Genomic DNA, 20,738 nt, shown 5'->3' with positions numbered 1-20,738 from the left:
TTGCGTTTAATTTTCGAAATTGAAGGTTTGAGCGTGTAGAGTGTCGTTAGGGCTGACAAACATCTTGGTCGGCAAGGCAGGGTGGGATAACCGATCGGATATCAATGACACCTAGATATCCATTTTCCGGGACCGGTTCCGTTTTCTTTTAAATAGCTAACTAGGTTTGTCATTATGAAAAAAAAGTGTATGCTACCATTACAATTTTATTGTTGGTGTAAGCGGCTGGGATCTAACTTCGGCGACAAGAACACCCCCCCCTCCACTGAGCAAGGTCGGAACATTCGGTAGCAATGGTCAGTAGAAGTTAGGATCCAGTGTGAGAGCCGTTACAATGGGGGCTATGTATAATTATAGACCAATATGGACCAATTTTCGCATGGTTGTTAAAGAACATGTACCAACACCATGTACCAAATTTCAATCGGATCGGATGAATTTCGCTCCTCTAAGAGGCTCCGCAGGTCAAATCTGGGAATCGGTTTATAGGGGGGCTATATATAATTATGGACCGATGTGGACCAATTTTTGCATGGTCATTAGAGACTATATACTAACACCATGTACCAAATTTCAGCCGAATCGGATGAAATTTGCTTCTCTTAGAGGACCCGCAAGCCAAATTTGGGGGTCCGTTTATATGGGGGCTATACGTAAAAGTTGACCGATATGGCCCATTTCCAATACCATCCGACCTACATCAATAACAACTACTTGTGCCAAGTTTCAAGTTGATAGCTTGTTTCGTTCGGAAGTTAGCGTGATTTCAACAGATGGACGGACGGACATGCTCAGATCGAGTCAGAATTTCACCACGACCCAGAATATATATACTTTATGGGGTCTTAGAGCAATATTTCGATGTGTTACAAACGGAATGACAAAGTTAATATACCCTATATATACTATGGTGGAGGGTATAAAAAAGGCAAGAAATTTAGCCTATATAAGTATAATACATACGCGGACGAAAAAGACTGTTTTTCATATGTTTGGGTGTAAAAATTATATGTTTGAAACTCAATTTTTTTAACACAATATTTTTAAATGCAAGCATATAATGTTCATAAGCTAGCATAACATGTTTGGGACATATATGTTAATATGTTAGAACATATTATGTTTGGGACGTAAACTGTTTGTAAATATAATATGTTTAGATGCAAACATATATTAATTTAGAAATAGCCTATAAACATATATGAGTTTAGAAAGAGAGACCTAGAGAGTAGGCTGCAAGTAAAATAATGGAAGTAACCAATTGGTGCCTTAAAAATATATCCACACAAAGAAAATTCACACAATCACAAATCCACACAAAGAAAATTTCATTAAAAAATTTTCTACCAGTGTATGCCCTAAGGTGAAACATAATATGTTTGAACAATACAAACAATATTTTTTGGACCAATCCTGAAAATATATATGCTTGAAGCAAAATATATTTGGGGTATATGTTACAGAAGCGATTTTCATACGACTACTCCTACAAATCGGACAACTTGTTTTTCGTTCATATATGGTGACTACGCTGGTGTATCATGGTCCAGCTTAAAAAAGGTCAGCGAGAGGGTGGTCCTTTTCCACTATTTTTATGCCCTAAACCACATAGTGGTGAGGGTATAATAACTTTGATCTGCCAAAAAAAGTGCCTACCTGAAATATTGATGTTTGACCCCATAAAATATATACCGATCGACTCAGAATCACCTCCTGAGTCGATCTAGCCCTTGGTGTCCGTTCGTCCGACCGTCCAACTGTCCATGTATTTTTTGTTCGCAAGATTCCGGTCGCAAATATTAACTGGTTTTGATGTAATGTAGTACAGAGTATTTCTTGGGCACAAGGACAACCGCTATTGAATTTGGAAGAAATCGGATCAAATTTAGACATAGCTCCCATATATATGTATCGCCCTATTTCGACAAATGGGGTCACATTGTGCTTTTTTACAAACCGATTGTCGTCAAATTTGGCACAAGGTAATCTTTTTCATTATCCTTCAATTCTGCAAAATTTTATCAAAATCGGTTGAGATTTAGATGTAGCTCTCATATATATGTATCGCCCTATTTTCCAAAAGTTGGCCATAAAGCCCTTATTTATCAGCCTTACTCAAACTTGGCTTACTCTAATATTCTATAGTGGTGACAATATGTGCAAAATATCTTCGAAATCGGTTCAGATTTAGATATAGCTTCCATATATATGCATTCCCCGATTTTCTAAAATTTGGTCATAATCGCTTTATTTATTAACCGGTCTTACTCAAATTTAGCACAATGTAACCTTCGATGGTATCAACCAAACCTATAAAATACTACACAAATCGGTTCTGATTTAGATATAGCTCCCATATATATGTATATCCCGATTTTGAAAACTTTCCACTAGTAACCTCATTCTTGACCATAGTGGTCTCATTTATTAACCGATCTTACTCAAATTTAGCACAAGATAATCTTCGGTAATATTAAAACCTCCAAAATATAATAAGAATCGGTTCAGATACTACTCTACTCTACCCCTACTTCTTGTGCAAAATTCCACGTAAATCTGAGTAAAACTTTGAACTCTGTGAACATATAAGTACATATCGGCCGAAAGATATATATGGGAGCTATATCTAAATCTGAACCGATTTTTACTAAACTTGACGTGCATAGTAAGAATATTAGTTCTGCTTCCTATGCAAAATTTTAAGTGAGTCGGAGTAAAATTTTGATCTCTGTGGTTATGGAAGGAGAAATCGGGCGGAAAATATATATGGGAGCTATATATAAATATGAACCGATTTCTTCCAAAATCAATAGGATTCCATTCTGACCCAAAAACACATATTTGCGCCAAATTTGAATTTAATCGGAATAAAACTGGGACCTAGACTTTATGTTAACAGACAGACGGACATGGCTAGATCAACTCAGTGACCAACCCTAAGCATTATTGCCATAGACACTATGTGTTTCTCCCGTCTCCTTCTACACGCTCATAAAAAATCGCTTCTGTAACATATACTCCCAAACATATTTTGCTTCAAGCATATACATTTTTGGGTATTGACCAAACATTTATATGTTTGATCTCTTCCAATATATAATATGTTTGATAGCATATTAGTCTAAACAATATATGTTTGGGTAGTCTAAGTTCCAAACATTTTGTATTTTTGCATCCAAATTCAATAATGTTGTCTTCCAAAAAACAATATGTTATTATGTGAACTTATAATATGTTTGGAAGCATTTTGCACCCAAAAATATTATATGCTTAAAAAAATTCTCCCAAACAATATTCTGCTCAAAATTTTATTTATTTATATATTTACAATCATAACGATTTATGAAAATAAACAGGTAATATAGGTGCTAACAACATAGGTTTTCGACCTGAATGCTCAAAATTTTGTTTCTGCCTAATTGTATATTCCCCCACATCTTTCTCACTTCCACGAGATTTTTTAGTTCTTAGCACCTTTTTCTGTAATACAAACATTGTAGAAGAAATTATTCAATTGTATGATTTTTTTTTATTTTAATTTTACCTTTTGCCAGACGGGGATTCGAACAGCGGACCACACAGTTTGTAAGGATCAAAGAAGTAGCTGATCAATTGCCCAAGGAAAAATAAAATGTTAATTTTGTAATAACAAGCCACAACCACCAACTTAATTCAATATCGCTCCCTGTTAAATAGCGCTCCAAGCTACTAAACACATATATGTTTATAGGCTATTTCTAAATTAATATATGTTTGCATCCAAGCATATTATATTTACAAACATTTTATGTCCCAAACATAATATGTTCTAACATATTAACATATATGTCCCAAACATGTTATGCTAGTTTATGAACATTATATGCTTGCACTCAAAAATATTGTGGTTAAAAATTTGTGTTCCAAACATATAATGTTTATAGCCAAACATATGAAAAACAGTCTTTTTCATCCGTGTAGTTGCTGCAATCATATATCAACAAATAAAGAAGTGGGGTAGCATGCTAAACCTTCTCTGAATATTTCAAGAAAATCTAGGAACTTTTCAAAATGTTGGAAAAGGAGGAGGTCCCATCCCCGTCCGTAGGTTAAGTGACATCCCAATGTATCAGGCTCACTTACACTATCCTACACTAAAAAATAGACATGTCCTGTTTCAAAAATGTTGTCTTTACACTGATAATTTTGTTATTGATTCCGAGCAAGAAAGTCAAAACATTTAAAGATGATTTCGTTAATAATAAAGAGTTTTTCGGAATCATTAAAGTCACGTTAGTCAAACAAAATTTTCTTTCATGTAAAGATACTCATATTTTTGTCGAATCACTTAATTATAAGGACAAAACGACTTCATGGAAATGTTTATCGAATTTTCTTTATATCTGAGAAATGTGTCTTCTATCCTAAGAAAAATTCGCATTTTAAGGGCATGTCGTTTGTAAATTTTAAATATTTTTTTTTTTTTTTTTGCAATATATAAAAAAAGATTTTTTTAGTTTTTTCAATATACTAAAATATTGAAAACTGATGTACAGCTATCCCATATATAATTCATCTGAAAATTGCAAGGAAAGCGGATAACTTTGGCCCAATTTTCAAAAATTCGAGCAAAGGAGATGTGCCCCTCTCCGACCAAATATTAAAAAATCTAATACCTCTTATTTACTTCATGTTCTCTATAAATTGCAAGTAAATCGGAGAATTTGAGTTTTTGTTTTCACAAGTGAATTTAATAGTTATGGCTACATTCCTGCAGCAAATTTTTCTTCTCAAAATCCATTAATCTTCAATAATATCAAATGAACTTTTCAAATTCATAGTTTTTTTGAAAACTTTCCAAAAACCATCTGATAGTCCATTGCCTTCATCGCTCTTCAATATATCTATTGTGACAAACAGAAACCCCTTATGGAAAACTTACAACTATTAATGCTTACACTCTAAGGACCTTTTGAGATTGTAATTCATCATTCCGGGGTGCCGTCGAGGCGTCATATCCGTTTGCTCACCCACTTGCCTCTCGTCATGGGTTATTGTATGCGGGTGACATATTTGAAAGGCCGCGCTTTTCACGGTCTCTTTTTTCCACAGTAGTTATCTCATCTTTTATTCCGTGTTTACTTTTTTGTGTATCAATTCACAATTGCTTGTGGTTTTTCCTTCCACATTCATAGGACACATGATTGATGCCTCATGAGAAATTGTCCTAAATCCCACAATAAGCGAAATAAAACCAAGGAACAAATGTGAATATGAAGCACTGTCATAGACATCTCCACCATACAAGGAGTCTGATTTAAAATGAACGAACGAATGAATTGAATTGGGCGAGACAGGCAGACATAAGGCTAAGGCAAAGTTTCTATCCATACTGGATATTCTTATACAACGTCAATACAAAGACCCTGGGGGATAACATGCAATCACCACATGTCCTGCATACAGCTAACATGTGATATGTGCACGTTTGTGTGTGTGAGGATACCATAACAAAAACTGTCATCATAATGTTCAGTCAGGTCCTGGCCATAGGACACCACAAAACAGCAGTGCTTAGCGATATCTTATGAATACAAACTAAGGATTACTAGACTTCACAAATGTCCAGGTTAAAGTAATGACAGAGATCGCAAAGCAATAGTCATTTATAAATCAGCTAAATTTGCCAAATTAAAGCTCATATCAAAATTGAAATTCTTATTTTAGGTGACATTGTTGAAGCTGCGCCAAATTTGGTTTATATCCTGAAATTGGAAATCTCGACATATTTTTGGTCTATAAAGAAGAGGTGTGCGCGTGACACGAAATTCTCGTGAATCATATGAGTCGTGAACAAAATCCAAAGCAACTCTCGTGAATGTGCGTGAATGGGACTAAAATAAATATGTCATGCGTGAGAAATACAATCGGTTCGTGAATAAAATTTCTGCAAAATCACGCTCACGAAAAAAATCAATATTTAATTCAAACTCGTATGTAAATTGAAATTAATTTAGCTCTCGAACTATATTCTATTTTTGAATTTTGTTACCTCTCCTGATTTCCGTTTGAAAAGTGTCGTGGGTCTCGTGTATTTGTCGTAAATCACGTGAATTGTCGTGATTCGTTCGTGAGGGTAAGTCTTTATAAGTAATTCGTGCGTGGGCGGGAGTGAGTACTGGTTTTCATTTCGTGAATGTGGGTGAGTGGGATTGGCTACCACAAGTATCGTGCGTGAGCGTGCGTGAATAAACATTTTGCTTCGTGAATGTGCGTGAGTGAAATTTCAGTCACGCGCACACCTCTACTATAAAGTGTTAGGTTAGGTTAGGTTAGGTTAGGTTAGGTTAGGTGGCAGCCCGATGTATCAGGCTCACTTAGACTATTCAGTCCATTATTATACCACTTCTCTCTTATCACTGAGTGCTGCCCGATTCCATGTTAAGCTCAATGACAAGGGACCTCCTTTTTATAGCCGAGTCCGGACGCCGTTCCACATTGCAGTGAAACTACTTAGAGAAGCTTTGAAACCCTCAGAAATATCACCAGCATTACTGAGTTGGGATAACCCACCGCTGAAAAACTTTTTTTTGGTGTTCGGTCGAAGCAGGAATCGAACCCACGACCTTGTGTATGCAAGGCGGGCATACTAACCATTGCACCACGGTGGCTCCCGCTACTATAAAGTGTTATGTCAAATTTGATTTATATCGACCCATGTCTTGACATAGCCACCAACATAAACCGATCTTCCGATTTGACTTCTTGAGGATATGGTTGTCGCAATTCTCGTCCGATAAAATTCAAATTTTTCACATCTTGACTGCAAAAAAGCATTCAAGCATAAGAGATGTCTTATGATAAGGGAGATGCATTAACCTTCGTCACATCGTCCTCTCGGGAACTGAATGATAAGATATCTGAGTGGCAAGTTTTGAGGGAACATAGCTTCTCAGATCATCGTGGCTCCCTGTCATCAAGGACAGGGAGCCACGTGGTGCAATGGTTAGCATGCCCGCCTTGCATACACAAGGTCGTGGGTTCGATTCCTGTTCGACCGAATACCAAAAAGTTTTTCAGCGGTGGATTATCCCGCCTCAGTAATGCTGGTGACATTTCTGAGGGTTTCAAGGCTTCTCTAAGTGCTTTCACTGCAATGTGGAACGCCGTTCGGACTCGGCTATAAAAAGGAGGTCCCTTGTTATTGAGCTCAACATGGAATCGGGCAGCACTCAGTGATAAGAGAGAAGTTCACCAATGTGGTATCACAGTGGACTGAATAGTCTAAGTGAGCCTGATACATCGGGCTGCCACCTAACCTAACCTACTTCAAGGACCATATTTCCGCCAAATGTGAGGAAAGCTGATCGGAATAGGTATAGGGTCACGTTTAATATGATGATACCGGAAATACCAGAGACAAATATAAGCACTGTGCAGGATATCAAACAAACCGTGGAGCGGATTTCAAAGGCCTTCAACATCTCACTGAAATCCGCATGCCCTGGAGGAAAGCCAAGACGGAAAATAGACCGCCATGGTGGTCTACAGAGTTTAGTAATATGAGGAAATCCTGCAGAAAAGCCTCAGCATCCACCAACTCCGCTCCAGGTTTCATTAAAACATCAAAGGGCAATTGAACAACTTCCAGTGAGGTACTATTGGACACACATTTTCCTGGAAATCAGACAGTTGATCAATTTGCTGGCGGTGCCACAGAAGCTCAGCGGTCATTTCCTATCGAAGAAATAGTATCTACAATGCTAGTATATTTTATATTACGTGATTAGAGAATAGAAACAAATATTAATCCATTAAAAATCACAAAATATTCCCCATTAAAATCTACATACTTTTGCAGCGTTAGAACCATTTGACGGGCCACTTTGATTGAGGTATCTCCAAATCCAGCATTCTGAACACATCAACCGCTTCTTCAGGTGTTGACTGCTGTCTACTTTAGTGCTCATATAACAGGTTTGCTGATAAGTCCCCGGTCTAACAAAGAAAAACACATTTTTTGTCAAAATTCGTTTTTATTATTCAACATAGTTCCTTTCAAGAGCGATTCAACGATTATAATGACTTTCCAATTTTTTGATACCATTTTGGTAGTACTCCTTCGGTTTTGCCTCAAAATAGGCCTCAGTTTCGGCGATCACCTCTTCATTGCAGCCAAATTTTTTCCCTTCGAGCATCCTTTTGAGGTTTGAGAACAAGAAAAAGTCGCTGGGGGTCAGATCTGGCGAATACGGTGGATGGGCAAGCAATTCGAAACCCACTTCATGAATTTTTGCCATCGTTCTCAATGACTTGTGGCACGGTGCGTTGTCTTGGTGGAACAACACTTTTTTCTTCTTCATATAGGGCCATTTTGCCGCGATTTCGACCTTCAAACGCTCCAATAACGCCACATAATAGTCACTGTTGATGGTTTTTCCCTTCTCAAGATAATCGATAAAAATAATTTCATGCGCATCCCAAAAAAACAGAGGCCATCACTTTGCCAGCGGACTTTTGAGTCACTGTTGATGGTTTTTCCCTTCTCAAGATAATCGATAAAAATTATTCCATGCGCATCCCAAAAAAACAGAGGCCATCACTTTGCCAGCGGACTTTTGAGTCTTTACACGCTTCGGAGACGGTTCACCGGTCGCTGTCCACTCAGCCGACTGTTGATTGGACTCAGGAGTGTAGTGATGGAGCCATGTTTCACCCATTGTCACATATCGACGGAATTACTCGGGTGTATTACGAGTTAACAGCTGCAAACACCGCTCAGAATCATCAACACGTTGTTGTTTTTGGTCAAATGTGAGCTCGCGCGGCACCCATTTTGCACAGAGCTTCCGCATATCCAAATATTGATGAATGATATGACCAACACGTTCCTATGATATCCTTAAGGTATCTGCTATCTCGATCAACTTCATTTTACGGTCATTCAAAATCATTTAGTGTTTTTTTTTTGTTCGTCGGTAACCACCTCTTTCGGGCGTCCACTGCGTTCACCGTCCTCCGGGCTCATTGCACCACGCTTGAATTTTGCATATCAATCAATTATTGTTGATTTCCCTGGGGCAGAGTCCGGAAACTCATTATCAAGCCAAGTTTTTACTTCCATCGTATTTTTTCCCTTCAGAAAACAGTATTTTTTCAAAACATGAAATTACTTTTTTCCATTTTTTCACAATAACAAAAGTTGCTTCACAAAAGACGCTCTATCTCACAAACTAATTGACTTACAGACGTCAAATTTTGACACGAATCATTTGAAGGTTGGTACTATATAAAAATAATATGCATTTAATACTAGCGACGTCATCTATGTGTCAGACCGGGGACTTGTCAGCCAACCTTACGTAAATCTACGATTCGTCATCACCTGTTACGATGCTGCAAATATACTTCGAAACATGTATATGACATGTTTCGAAGTATATTTGCAGCATTTCTTTCGACCAATCGACACGAGCGTTTTTTGAATGAGTGAATGACAAATTGTGTGGGATCCAACGGCGCTCACATGTTCATACAACACAAATGTTGCTATAATATTAAATGTATGCTAATCCCACTATTGCCTAATGCGGTCTCAAGGTCACGTAGCGATGCTGCAATATTACTTGCAACACAACATCAATGGTTTCGGGAACAACAACTCATTTTGGCCGACCTTCACGAAATTAGTCTTGGAGTGAACTACGACCTCGGTTGAATTCACCATGCCATCGATAAAAAAACTAAATTAAATTAATTTCATGGATGAACGGTTGTTGAGTTAATCCACGTCAAAAGTTAAGTTAATAATCGCACGAAAATGTTCACGACTTAATTCCATTTTTTTAACGAATCCTTTCAGAATTCTGTCAAAACTTTCTGAGAATGTATAACCTCAAATATGTTAAGCTTTACGATAGAGCTGTGAGTTAGCAGATTGCAATACTCGAATTGCTTAATACCGCCAAATAATAGGCAACTCGTATGCCCCTCATCCTATAGTGAAGGGTATAAAAAGACAATGAAGAATCGGGTACGGATGTTTATGAAAGCATGAACGGTCATTCATGAAGAGGAAACATAAGATAATGGTTTGGTAAACGACCGTTCACGATTTTGTTAACGCAGGTTTGCTTTTTCTTAATCTACTTTTTCAATATCAAAATTTGTATCTGAATTTCGGTGAAGAACAGCCAACATTTTCCGCAAATATTCTACCAGAACCATAAGATTTCAATGCAATTCAATCCTCCATGCAAACAGAATTTTTGTACCCTTTTTGTCTTCCTTATTTTTTTCACTTTGGACATTTCATTTTGAATCATTATTCTGTCAATGTTGCAATTCTCATAGATTGTTAGTAACATATCCACTATTTTCGTTTTGGAATTGTCACATTTTTGTATTGTGCTAGAATGAAAATATTCTTGAAATGTGTCCAAGCAAATACTCAAAGAAATAAGAAAAATATCAATTTCTGATTAATACCACATGGTTGATTGTCGTATTGGATTGGAGCCAGGTTTTCAATATGAAATGACACAAAGTATCATTTATATAAAAAGAAACAAGCCAAAAATGCTTAAACAGTAAAATGAAATTAAATTGTTTTTACCTTAACAGAATGAATCCTCATTATACCCTAATCCTGTGGTCAGGGTATAATAACTTTGATCTGCCAAAAAATGTGCCCACCAGAAATATTGATCTAATACCCCATAAAATATATACCGATTCAAAATCACCTCCTGACTCGATCTAGCCGGACACCAAGCCGCCCGTTAGTCAATCCATTCGTAGCATTCCGGTCACAATTATTAACCGATTTTGATGAAATTTGGTACAAGGTGTTTTTTAGCAGAGGAACAAACGGGAATTTGGAGAAAATCGAATCAATTTTAGATATAGTCCCCATATATATGTATTGCCCGATTTCAACAAATTGAGTCGTATAACGCTTATTAACTAACTGATCGGCGCCAAATATGGCACAACGTAATCCAATTCATCACACTTCAAGTTGGAAAAATTTCACCGAAATGACTATAAACCCCTAATTTATTAACCGATCTTACTGAAATTTGACAAAATGTAATCTGTATATAACAAGTTGGCTGATAAGTCCCCGGTCTGACAAAAAGATGGCGTCGCTAGCATTAAATGCATAGCATAGTACCAACCCTCAAATGATTCGTGTCAAAATTTGACGTCTGTAAGTCAATTAGTTTGTGAGATAGAGCGTCTTTTGTGAAGCAACTTTTGCTATTGTGAAAAAAAATGGAAAAAAAGAAATTTCGTGTTTTGATAAAATACTGTTTTCTGAAGGGATAAGATACGGTGGAAGCAAAAACTTGGCTTGATAATGAGTTTCCGGACTCTGCCCCAGGGAAATCAACACTAATTTATTGGTATGCAAAATTTAAGCGTGGTGAAATGAGCACGGAGGACGGTGAACGCATTGGACGCCCGAAAGAGGTGGTTATCGACGAAAACATAAAAAAATCCACAAAATGATTTTGAATGACCGTAAAATGAAGTTGATCGAGATAGCAGAGGCCTTAAAGATATCAAAGGAACGTGTTGGTCATATCATTCATCAATATTTGGATATGCGGAAGCTCTGTGCAAAATGGGTACCGCGCGAGCTCACATTTGACCAAAAACAACAACGTGTTGATGATTCCGAGCGGTGTTTGCAGCTGTTAACTCGTAATACACCCGAGTTTTTCCGTCGATATGTGACAATGGATGAAACATGGCTCCATCACTACACTCCTGAGTCCAATCGACAGTCTAAGTGGCTAAGTGGACATCGACCGGTAAACCGTCTCCGAAGCGTGGAAAGACTCAAAAGTCCGCTGGCAAAGTAATGGCCTCTGTTTTTGGGATGCGCATGGAATAATTTTTATCGATTATCTTGAGAAGGGAAAAACCATCGATTATCTTGAGAAGGGAAAAACCATATGGCGTTATTGGAGCGTTTGAAGGTCGAAATCGCGGCAAAACGCCCCCATATGAAAAAGAAAAAAGTGTTGTTCCACCAAGACAACGCACCGTGCCACATGTCATTGAGAACGATGGCAAAAATTCATGAATTGGGCTTCGAATTGCTTCCCCATCCACCGTATTCTCCAGATCTGGCCCCCTGCGACTTTTTCTTGTTCTCAGACCTCAAAAGGATGCTCGCAGGGAAAAAATGAAGAGGTGATCGCCGAAACTGAGGCCTATTTTGAAGCAAAACCGAAGGAGTACTACCAAAATGGTATCAACAAATTGGAAGGTCGTTATAATCGTTGTCGTCGCTCTTGAAGGGAACTATGTTGAATAATAAAAATTATGTTGTTCTTTGTTAGACCAGGGACTTATCAGCCAACCTGTTAGTATTAACTATACCTGCGAAAAATCATCGAAATCGGTTCAGATTTATATATAACTCCCATATATATGTATCGCCCACTTTTCCGTATTTTGGCTATAGGACCATTATTTTGGTTCTCTTGTGGCTTTCCCTCTCTTACTGCGTGAGAAGGCTGTTATGATGGCTAATGTTCGATGGAAGAATTGCAAGGGTTCTCAAGTCGTGAGATATCTGCTATAACGGGTCGCTGCCTAATGGCGACCCGAAGTATAATGACTATCGTGTGAGCTGTCGTGAGGCGGAGGAAAAGGAATCAATTAAACACCTCTTGTGTGAGTGTCCTGCATTTTGTGTAAGGGGTAAGCGAATTTTAAGGGCATATAGCTTTATATTACAGGCGGACCTGAAAAATGTTAACTTAAGCAGTCTGCTAATGTTTTTGGAACAATCTGGTTGGTTCAACAGATGAAAATAATCGAGAAGGTTCAGCGGTTAAAACTAGAAGTGTCCATATGTAATAGGTAAAGGGTGATTTGTTAAGAGCTTGATAACTTTTTTTTAAAAAAAAACGCATAAAATTTGCAAAATCTCATCGGTTCTTTATTTGAAACGTTAGATTGGTCCATGACATTTACTTTTTGAAGATAATTTCATTTAAATGTTGACCGCGGCTTCGTCTTAGGTGGTCCATTCGGAAAGTCCAATTTTGGGCAACTTTTTCGAGCATTTCCGCCGGAATAGCCCGAATTTCTTCGAAAATGTTGTCTTCCAAAGCTGGAGTAGTTGCTGGCTTATTTCTGTAGACTTTAGACTTGACGTAGCCCCACAAAAAATAGTCTAAAGGCGTCAAATCGCATGATCTTGGTGGCCAACTTACCGGTCCATTTCTTGAGATGAATTGTTCTCCGAAGTTTTCCCTCAAAATGGCCATAGAATCGCGAGCTGTGTGGCATGTAGCGCCATCTTGTTGAAACCACATGTCAACCAAGTTCAGTTCTTCCATTTTTGGCAACAAAAAGTTTGTTAGCATCGAACGATAGCGATCGCCATTCACCGTAACGTTGCGTCCAACAGCATCTTTGAAAAAATACGGTCCAATGATTCCACCAGCGTACAAACCACACCAAACAGTGCATTTTTCGGGATGCATGGGCAGTTCTTGAACGGCTTCTGGTTGCTCTTCACTACAAATGCGGCAATTTAGCTTATTTACGTAGCCATTCAACCAGAAATGAGCCTCATCGCTGAACAAAATTTGTCGATAAACACATTTCGAACCGAACACTGATTTTGGTAATAAAATTCAATGATTTGCAAGCGTTGCTCGTTAGTAAGTCTATTCATGATGAAATGTCAAAGCATACTGAGCATCTTTCTCTTTGACACCATGTCTGAAATCCCACGTGATCTGTCAAATACTAATGCATGAAAATCCTAACCTCAAAAGAATCACCCTTTACTTTTAGTTAATGTGGTATCACAATGGACTGAATAGTCTAAGTGAGCCTGAAACTTAACCGGGCTGCCACTTTAACCTAACCTAACCTAACTACGGATTTTTTTTGTGGGCCTATTAGCAACAGTAGTAAAATATGTACTGACTGATTAATTTAAAACTCTATAGCAAAACTCAATTCTAGTGAGTATAATATAAAGGGTACAAAGTGTCACTATTGTATGAAAAGTTGTTTTATTTTTGAATTTTAAGTTAGAAACCCCCTTTTGGTAAATCGAAATATGTTTGATAAAGTCTTGAATGCAACGACTCACTATGGCACTCACTGTATGTCCCTCATCAATATTTCAGTATAAAAATGTCCATGTAACTTTGTAATAGTGACTCCTGTTATTGTTACACTAACTTCTATGTTTGTACTATCCCAATTGAATACACAAAAACATATTGCAATACATTTTTTTAAAAATTCATTCACAGTAAATTGTTGTAAATATTTCAGTGGTAGAAGCCACAAGAGATCCTTAGGTGTAAATTTCAACAGAAAAATCTGGTTTATATGGAATTTCCCTTTGGTGAGCACAAATGGAAAGGTTGTACATATGTTGTATCGAAAAAAATCTTAAACAGGTAAAAACAATTATTCTTCAAAAATATATCAAACTATTAAATAAAATTTATTAAATTTAATAGTTTCACGTTATGGTTTTCAAAACAAACAAAAAAACAAATATTACACAATATTCTATTATTCTTTGGCTCCTCTAAACACTTTAATGACACTTTTGCATTTAATTATAGCTAGGTGGCATATTAAGGCTATTTAAACTTAATGTGATTGTTACAAAGTTCATTTATAATAGATTAAGTTTTGTAACCAAGTTTTTACTTTAGTCTTCACATCAACACCTAAGGGATGTACCACACTTAAAGAATGTGGAAACATTGCAAATTCCTGGAAACACACTATAAAGGGTGATACGGCCAAGGGAAAATGCGTGTAAATCGGTGAAATCGTTTATTTAAAAAATCAAATTAAATTTCTTTTTCAAGTTCAATTAGTATAAAATTCAGGAAAAATATTCAGTTAGGCTTTTGCTTTTCCAAATCCGAATTGCCAGGCCTCACGCTTGACACCTGCCATCAGATTTTGTACAGCCACCTTGTCCACCTTCTTCGACGCAGAAAGCCAGTTTAGGACATAATTATTCATTAGAGTTGTATAAAACTCTACATCTCGAAAAATGTCAATGTAAATATGCATTTTTGTATATATGTGTGTATGTATATTTGTTCGAAATGGCTACAATATGGCCATCAAACAAATCATTGTGATCAAATACATTTAAATTAAAAATTAATTGGATCAATTAATTTCGTGATTGAATCCAAAAAAAACAAGTAAGGAAAGTCTAAAGTCGGGCTGGGCCGACTATATTATACCCTGCACCACTTTGTAGATCTAAATTTTCGATACCATATCACATCCGTCAAATGTGTTGGGTGCTATATATAAAGGTTTGTCCCAAATACATACATTTAAATATCACTCGATTTGGACAGAATTTGATAGACTTTTACAAAATCTATACACTCAAAAAAATTTAAGTTGCCCAATGCACTAGGGTGGAACACAATTTTAGTAAAAAAAAATATGGGAAACATTTAAATCTGAAGCAATTTTAAGGAAACTTCGCAAAAGTTTATTTATGATTTATCGCTCGATATATTTGTATTAGAAGTTTAGGAAAATTAGAGTCATTTTTACAACTTTTCGACTAAGCAGTGGCGATTTTACAAGGAAAATGTTGGTATTTTGACCATTTTTGTCGAAATCAAAAACACATATATATGGGAGCTATATCTAAATCTGAACCGATTTCAATCAAATTTGGCACACATTACAATATTACTAATTGTACTCCTAGTGCACAATTTCAACCAAATTGGGCCAAAACTCTGGCTTCTGGGGCCATATAAGTCCATATCGGGCGAAAAATATATATGGAAGCTATATCTAAATCTGAACCGATTTCAACCAAATTTGGCACGCATAGCAACAATGCTAATTCTACTCCCTGTGCAAAATTTCAACTAAATCGGAGTTAAAAATTGGCCTCTGTGCTCATATGAGTGTAAATCGGTCGAAAGCTATATATGGGAGATATATGTAAATCTGAACCGATTTCAACCAAATATGGCACGCATAGCTACAATGCTAATTCTACTCCCTGTGCAAAATTTCAACTAAATCGGAGCAAAAAATTGGCCTCTGTGGTCATATGAGTGTAAATCGGCCGAAAGCTATATATTGGAGCTATATCTAAATCTGAACCGATTTCAACCAAATTTGGCACGCATAGCAACAATGCTAATTCTACTCCCTGTGCAAAATTTCAACTAAATCGGAGCAAAAAATTGGCTTCTGTGGTCATATGAGTGTAAATCGGGCGAAAGCTATATATGGGAGCTATATCTAAATCTGAACCGATTTCTACCAAATTTGGCACGCTTAGCTACAATGATAATTCTACTCCCTGTGCAAAATTTCAACCAAATTGGTGTAAAACTCTGGCTTCTGGGACCGTATTAGTCCATATCGGGCGAAAGATATATATGGGAGCTATATCTAAATCTGAACCGATTTCAATAAAATTTGGCACACTTGACTATAGCACTAATTGTTCTTCTTGTGCAAAATTTTAAGCAAATTAGGTTAAAACTCTGGCTTCTGGGGCCATATAAGTCCATATCGGGCGAAATATATATATGGGACCTATATCTAAATCTGAACCGATTTCTTCCAAAATCAATAGGGATCTATTCTGAGCCAAAACACATACTTGTGCCAAGTTTGAAGTCGATTGGACTAAAACTGCGACCTAGACTTTGATTACAAAAATGTGTTCACGGACAGACGGACAGACGGACAGACGGACATCGCTATATCGACTCAGGAGCCCACCCTGAGCATTTTTGCCAAAGACACCATGTGTCTATCTCGTCTCCTTCTGGGTGTTGCAAACATATGCACTAACTTATAATACCCTGTTCCACAGTGTGGAGCAGGGTATAAAAATTGTGTATAACGGTATCGCTCTTATTCTATATATTCTATAGTCAACAACGGTTCTTGATTTGAAACGTCTTTAAGAAGTCGAAATTTTTGGAAAATTTATTATGTATCTGATTTGAGCCTGATGACCTTTTAGACTTGTAGCCGGTCTAACAATTGTAATTGTCAGGCAATGGTGTGATGTGGCCTCTACATCTCCCTCATCCTCAAGCATTAAAAATTTTCTATTTTTCTCGCTCTTTAAATTATTACACATTTTCTACAAAAGGTCTTAAATTCTGGTTTCAAATCTTACGCGCGATCCTCACATGTGTAACTCCTTATAATCCCCCATGTTCCCATATTTGGAATTGCAATAATTTATTTGTCTTATAATGAAAAAATCGTAATACTCTCGGACTTCAATCCATTTTAAATTTAAGCTTCTCATGAAAGCGAACTCGGTTGACAAATTTTAAGTTTAGGCTTAAGAAACAAAAAGAAACTATCATGATATAAGTTCTCTCTCTTTTTAGCGATAGTGTTATCTCGACATTAAAAGCAAAACTTATGATTGCACCATTATTATAATGTCTTAATTAGATAAAAGAAAGATATTAAAATTTAATGATATCTCTCATATACAGTCTTAAATAATACTAATCGACAATATGGCTCAATAGTAGCACAATTATTGCCTGGATCGCAGCCAAAGAATTTGTGGCAGAACTATTTTCCAAAGCCAGTGATGCCAATTTGGTGCTTTTAGCACCAAATTTACTGCTTTTTGATTTCCAAAAAGCACCAAATTGCCTTTTTAGTGCCTTTTCGAAGAAAAACTTGGTACTTTACTTTAGGTGTTTTTATAAATTTTTTCGTACAAAAAATCTAATTAGATTGTCAAAAGCTTAAGAAACTATACTGCGAAATGTAGAATTTGATTTTCATGAAGGTGATATTGATCCCTTTTTTAATCAATTTTGTTATTTAGGGTATTCTAGCGATGAGTGCAAAATTTCGGATCTTGATAAAAATGTCATTGAAAACGTTTGCATTAAATTCACAAAAGTACTCTTAATTAAAATAAGAAATGGAATCCCTTCAAATATTAAAATACTAGAGAATATTTCCAAATTTTATACGGATAAATTTAGTTTCTCCTATATATATACCACCCTATGGCGGAGGATATACAAATGTCTAGGTAGATTTCTAGCTAACAGAAATTTCACAAAAGTTTCTAGCAAGTCAACATTAAACAATAACTATATCCAGCTAAAACCAAGTATATACGGCCGTTAGTTCGACCAGGCCGAATCTTATGTACCCTCCACCATGGATTGCGTAGAAACTTCTACGAAAGACTGTCATCCACAATCGAATTAATTGGGTTGTGGTATCTTAAAACTCCTTAACATCGTTTTCTAAATTGTGAGTTAGTCCCTACGTGGTATATATTGGACAAAAAAGGTATGTATAGGTAAGTCTACAAATAATTACGAATCGATATGGACTTTTGCACGGAACGTAGAGAGCCAGAATTGAAATATGGGAGTCGCTTATATGTGGACTATATACAATTGTGAACTTGATATAGATCAATTTTTGTGTGATTGGGGATCTATTTATCTGAGGGCTATATATTACTATAGACCGATATGGACCTCGTTAGGCATGGTTGTTAACGGCCATATACTAGCACAATGTACCAAATTTCAACTGACTCGGATGAAATTTGCTCCTCCAAGTGGCTCCAAAACCAAATCTCGGGATCGGTTTATATGGGGGCTATATATGATTATGGACTGATATGGACCACTTTAGGCATGGTTGTTAAATATCATGTATTATGTTAATATCACGTACCAAATTTCAACCGAATCGGATAAATATTGCTCTTCCAAGGGGCTCCGGAGGTCAAATCTGGGGATCGGTTTATATGGGGGCTATATATAATTATGGACCGATTTCGACCAATTTTTGCATGGGTGTTTGAGGCCATATATTAACACTACATACCAAATTTCAACCGAATCGGTTGAATTTTGCTCTTCCACGAGGCTCCGCAAGCCAAATCTGGGGACCGCTTTATATGGGGGCTATATATAATTATGGACCGATATGGACCAATTTTTTGCATGGTTGTTAGAGACCATATACCAAAACCATGTACCAAATTTCAGCAGGATCGGATGAAATTTGCTTCTCTTTGAGGCTCCGCAAGCCAAATTTGGGGGTCCGTTTATATAGGGGCTATACGTAAAAGTGGACCGATGTGGACCAATTTTTTCACGGTTGTTAGAGACCATATACTAACACGATTTACCAAATTTCAGCCGGATCGGATGAAATTTGCTTCTCTTAGAGGATTCGCAAGCCATATGGCATCAATAACAACTACTTGTGCAAAGTTTCAAGTCGATAGCTTGTTTCGTTCGGAAGTTAGCGTGATGTCAACAGACAATATTTCGATGTGTTACAAACGGAATGACAAAGTTAATATACCCCCCATCCTATGGTGGAGTGTATAAAAATAACTAGATCCAGCTAAAAAAAAAAACAGATTAATTGGCATCACTGAATAATAGTAAGGATAAAACATTAGATGGAGTTGGTTTGCTATTAACCTGATTGTTGTCGCGTTAGATCAGACAAAGTGGCTTTTAAATTTTGTCAGACGACTGTAAAAGCAATCAACCGTATTGAAATGGAAACGGAAATAAGCGAACAGCATTTAAATGAAGTCATATAATGGCTAAAGGCTAATGGCAAAAAAAAAAATAAAACGCCCAAGTGCACAGATTACACACACAACAAACGAGTGAAAGACTAAACCCGGACACACACACTCACAACCAAATACACATATAAACACTAACAGCTTACAAAAGACCAAAGGCAATTGATTCGCATGACCAGTAATAATGCAGCAAAGGACCATTCTCTAGACAAGTGGACATAACAATGAGTGGTCTTCGAACATGACAATCCAGACAATGACCGTTTATGTATTAACTGACCTCGCGGATACTTCCATTTACCTAACATGACGTTAATGGCAACGACGCGAATTGACGTCTACAATCGAAGCGTGTTATTGATGTCACAATGAAGCCTATTCAAAAACTAACATTGTATGTGTGTATCTTTTTTCAGGGTGCCGGTTGTACGGCTCTTCTAGTGGCGGTCGTATCTAGAAAATTGGAATTAACAAGAGCGGAGAAACATGTGCACAACTTCATGATGGACACTCAGTTAACAAAAAGGGTATTTAGATCTTGTTCCTTGATAATTGTTCTCAATGTTCTTCTACTTTTTATTCTTTTTTTCTAAAAATTTTTTGATTTTTCCTATATTTTTGGCTACATTTTTTGTTTTTTTTTTTTCTCAAATTTAAAAATATTTTTTCACTAATACTTGCAAAAATTATAATTATCTACTACTACTACAATTTCTTCTTACTAAAAACTGTAACGTAAATAATTTCTCTCAATTTCCTTAAAATTATTTTTTTTTTATAATTTATATAATTGTGAGCGTGTGCGTGCTTGAGATTTTTATTTTTAATTGCTTAACATGGCATTACTTACACAATTATATGATTTCTCTCACTTAACATTAAATTAACGATACTAATAATAATAACGATAATTATAATGGTAATGTTAATGATGATAATTATAATAATATTGACGCCAACGAGAACTTTGACAAAGGCTAAAGACTACTGCTACAACTACTACTACCACTACGAAGCATGTCAATAGAAATACATTTCAAATAATTGCAATGTGTAGTCTGTGTATGTGTATGTGTTTATATAAAATTATTCTCGATTTAAATGTGAGTGAGTGAGTGTATATAAATTCTTTTTTTATGTTGCACCACAG

General features: G+C 36.5%; 1 protein-coding gene across 2 annotated transcripts in view; it reads left to right on the top strand.

The window, feature by feature from the left end:
• The window catches only part of SK (small conductance calcium-activated potassium channel), a 966,885-nt gene that overhangs the window by 898,505 nt on the left and 47,642 nt on the right, over nt 1-20,738 (top strand). For both annotated transcript variants that reach the window (XM_075300451.1, XM_075300452.1), the window contains one exon: nt 20,005-20,115. In XM_075300451.1, the coding sequence (XP_075156566.1) occupies nt 20,005-20,115 (111 nt within the window). The remainder of the gene's footprint in view (nt 1-20,004; nt 20,116-20,738) is intronic.

Source organism: Haematobia irritans, chromosome 3 (genome assembly GCF_050003625.1).
Source record: "Haematobia irritans isolate KBUSLIRL chromosome 3, ASM5000362v1, whole genome shotgun sequence".
In the NCBI taxonomy this organism is placed as follows: domain Eukaryota; kingdom Metazoa; phylum Arthropoda; class Insecta; order Diptera; family Muscidae; genus Haematobia; species Haematobia irritans.
This window is presented reverse-complemented; position numbering and strand designations above follow the sequence as displayed.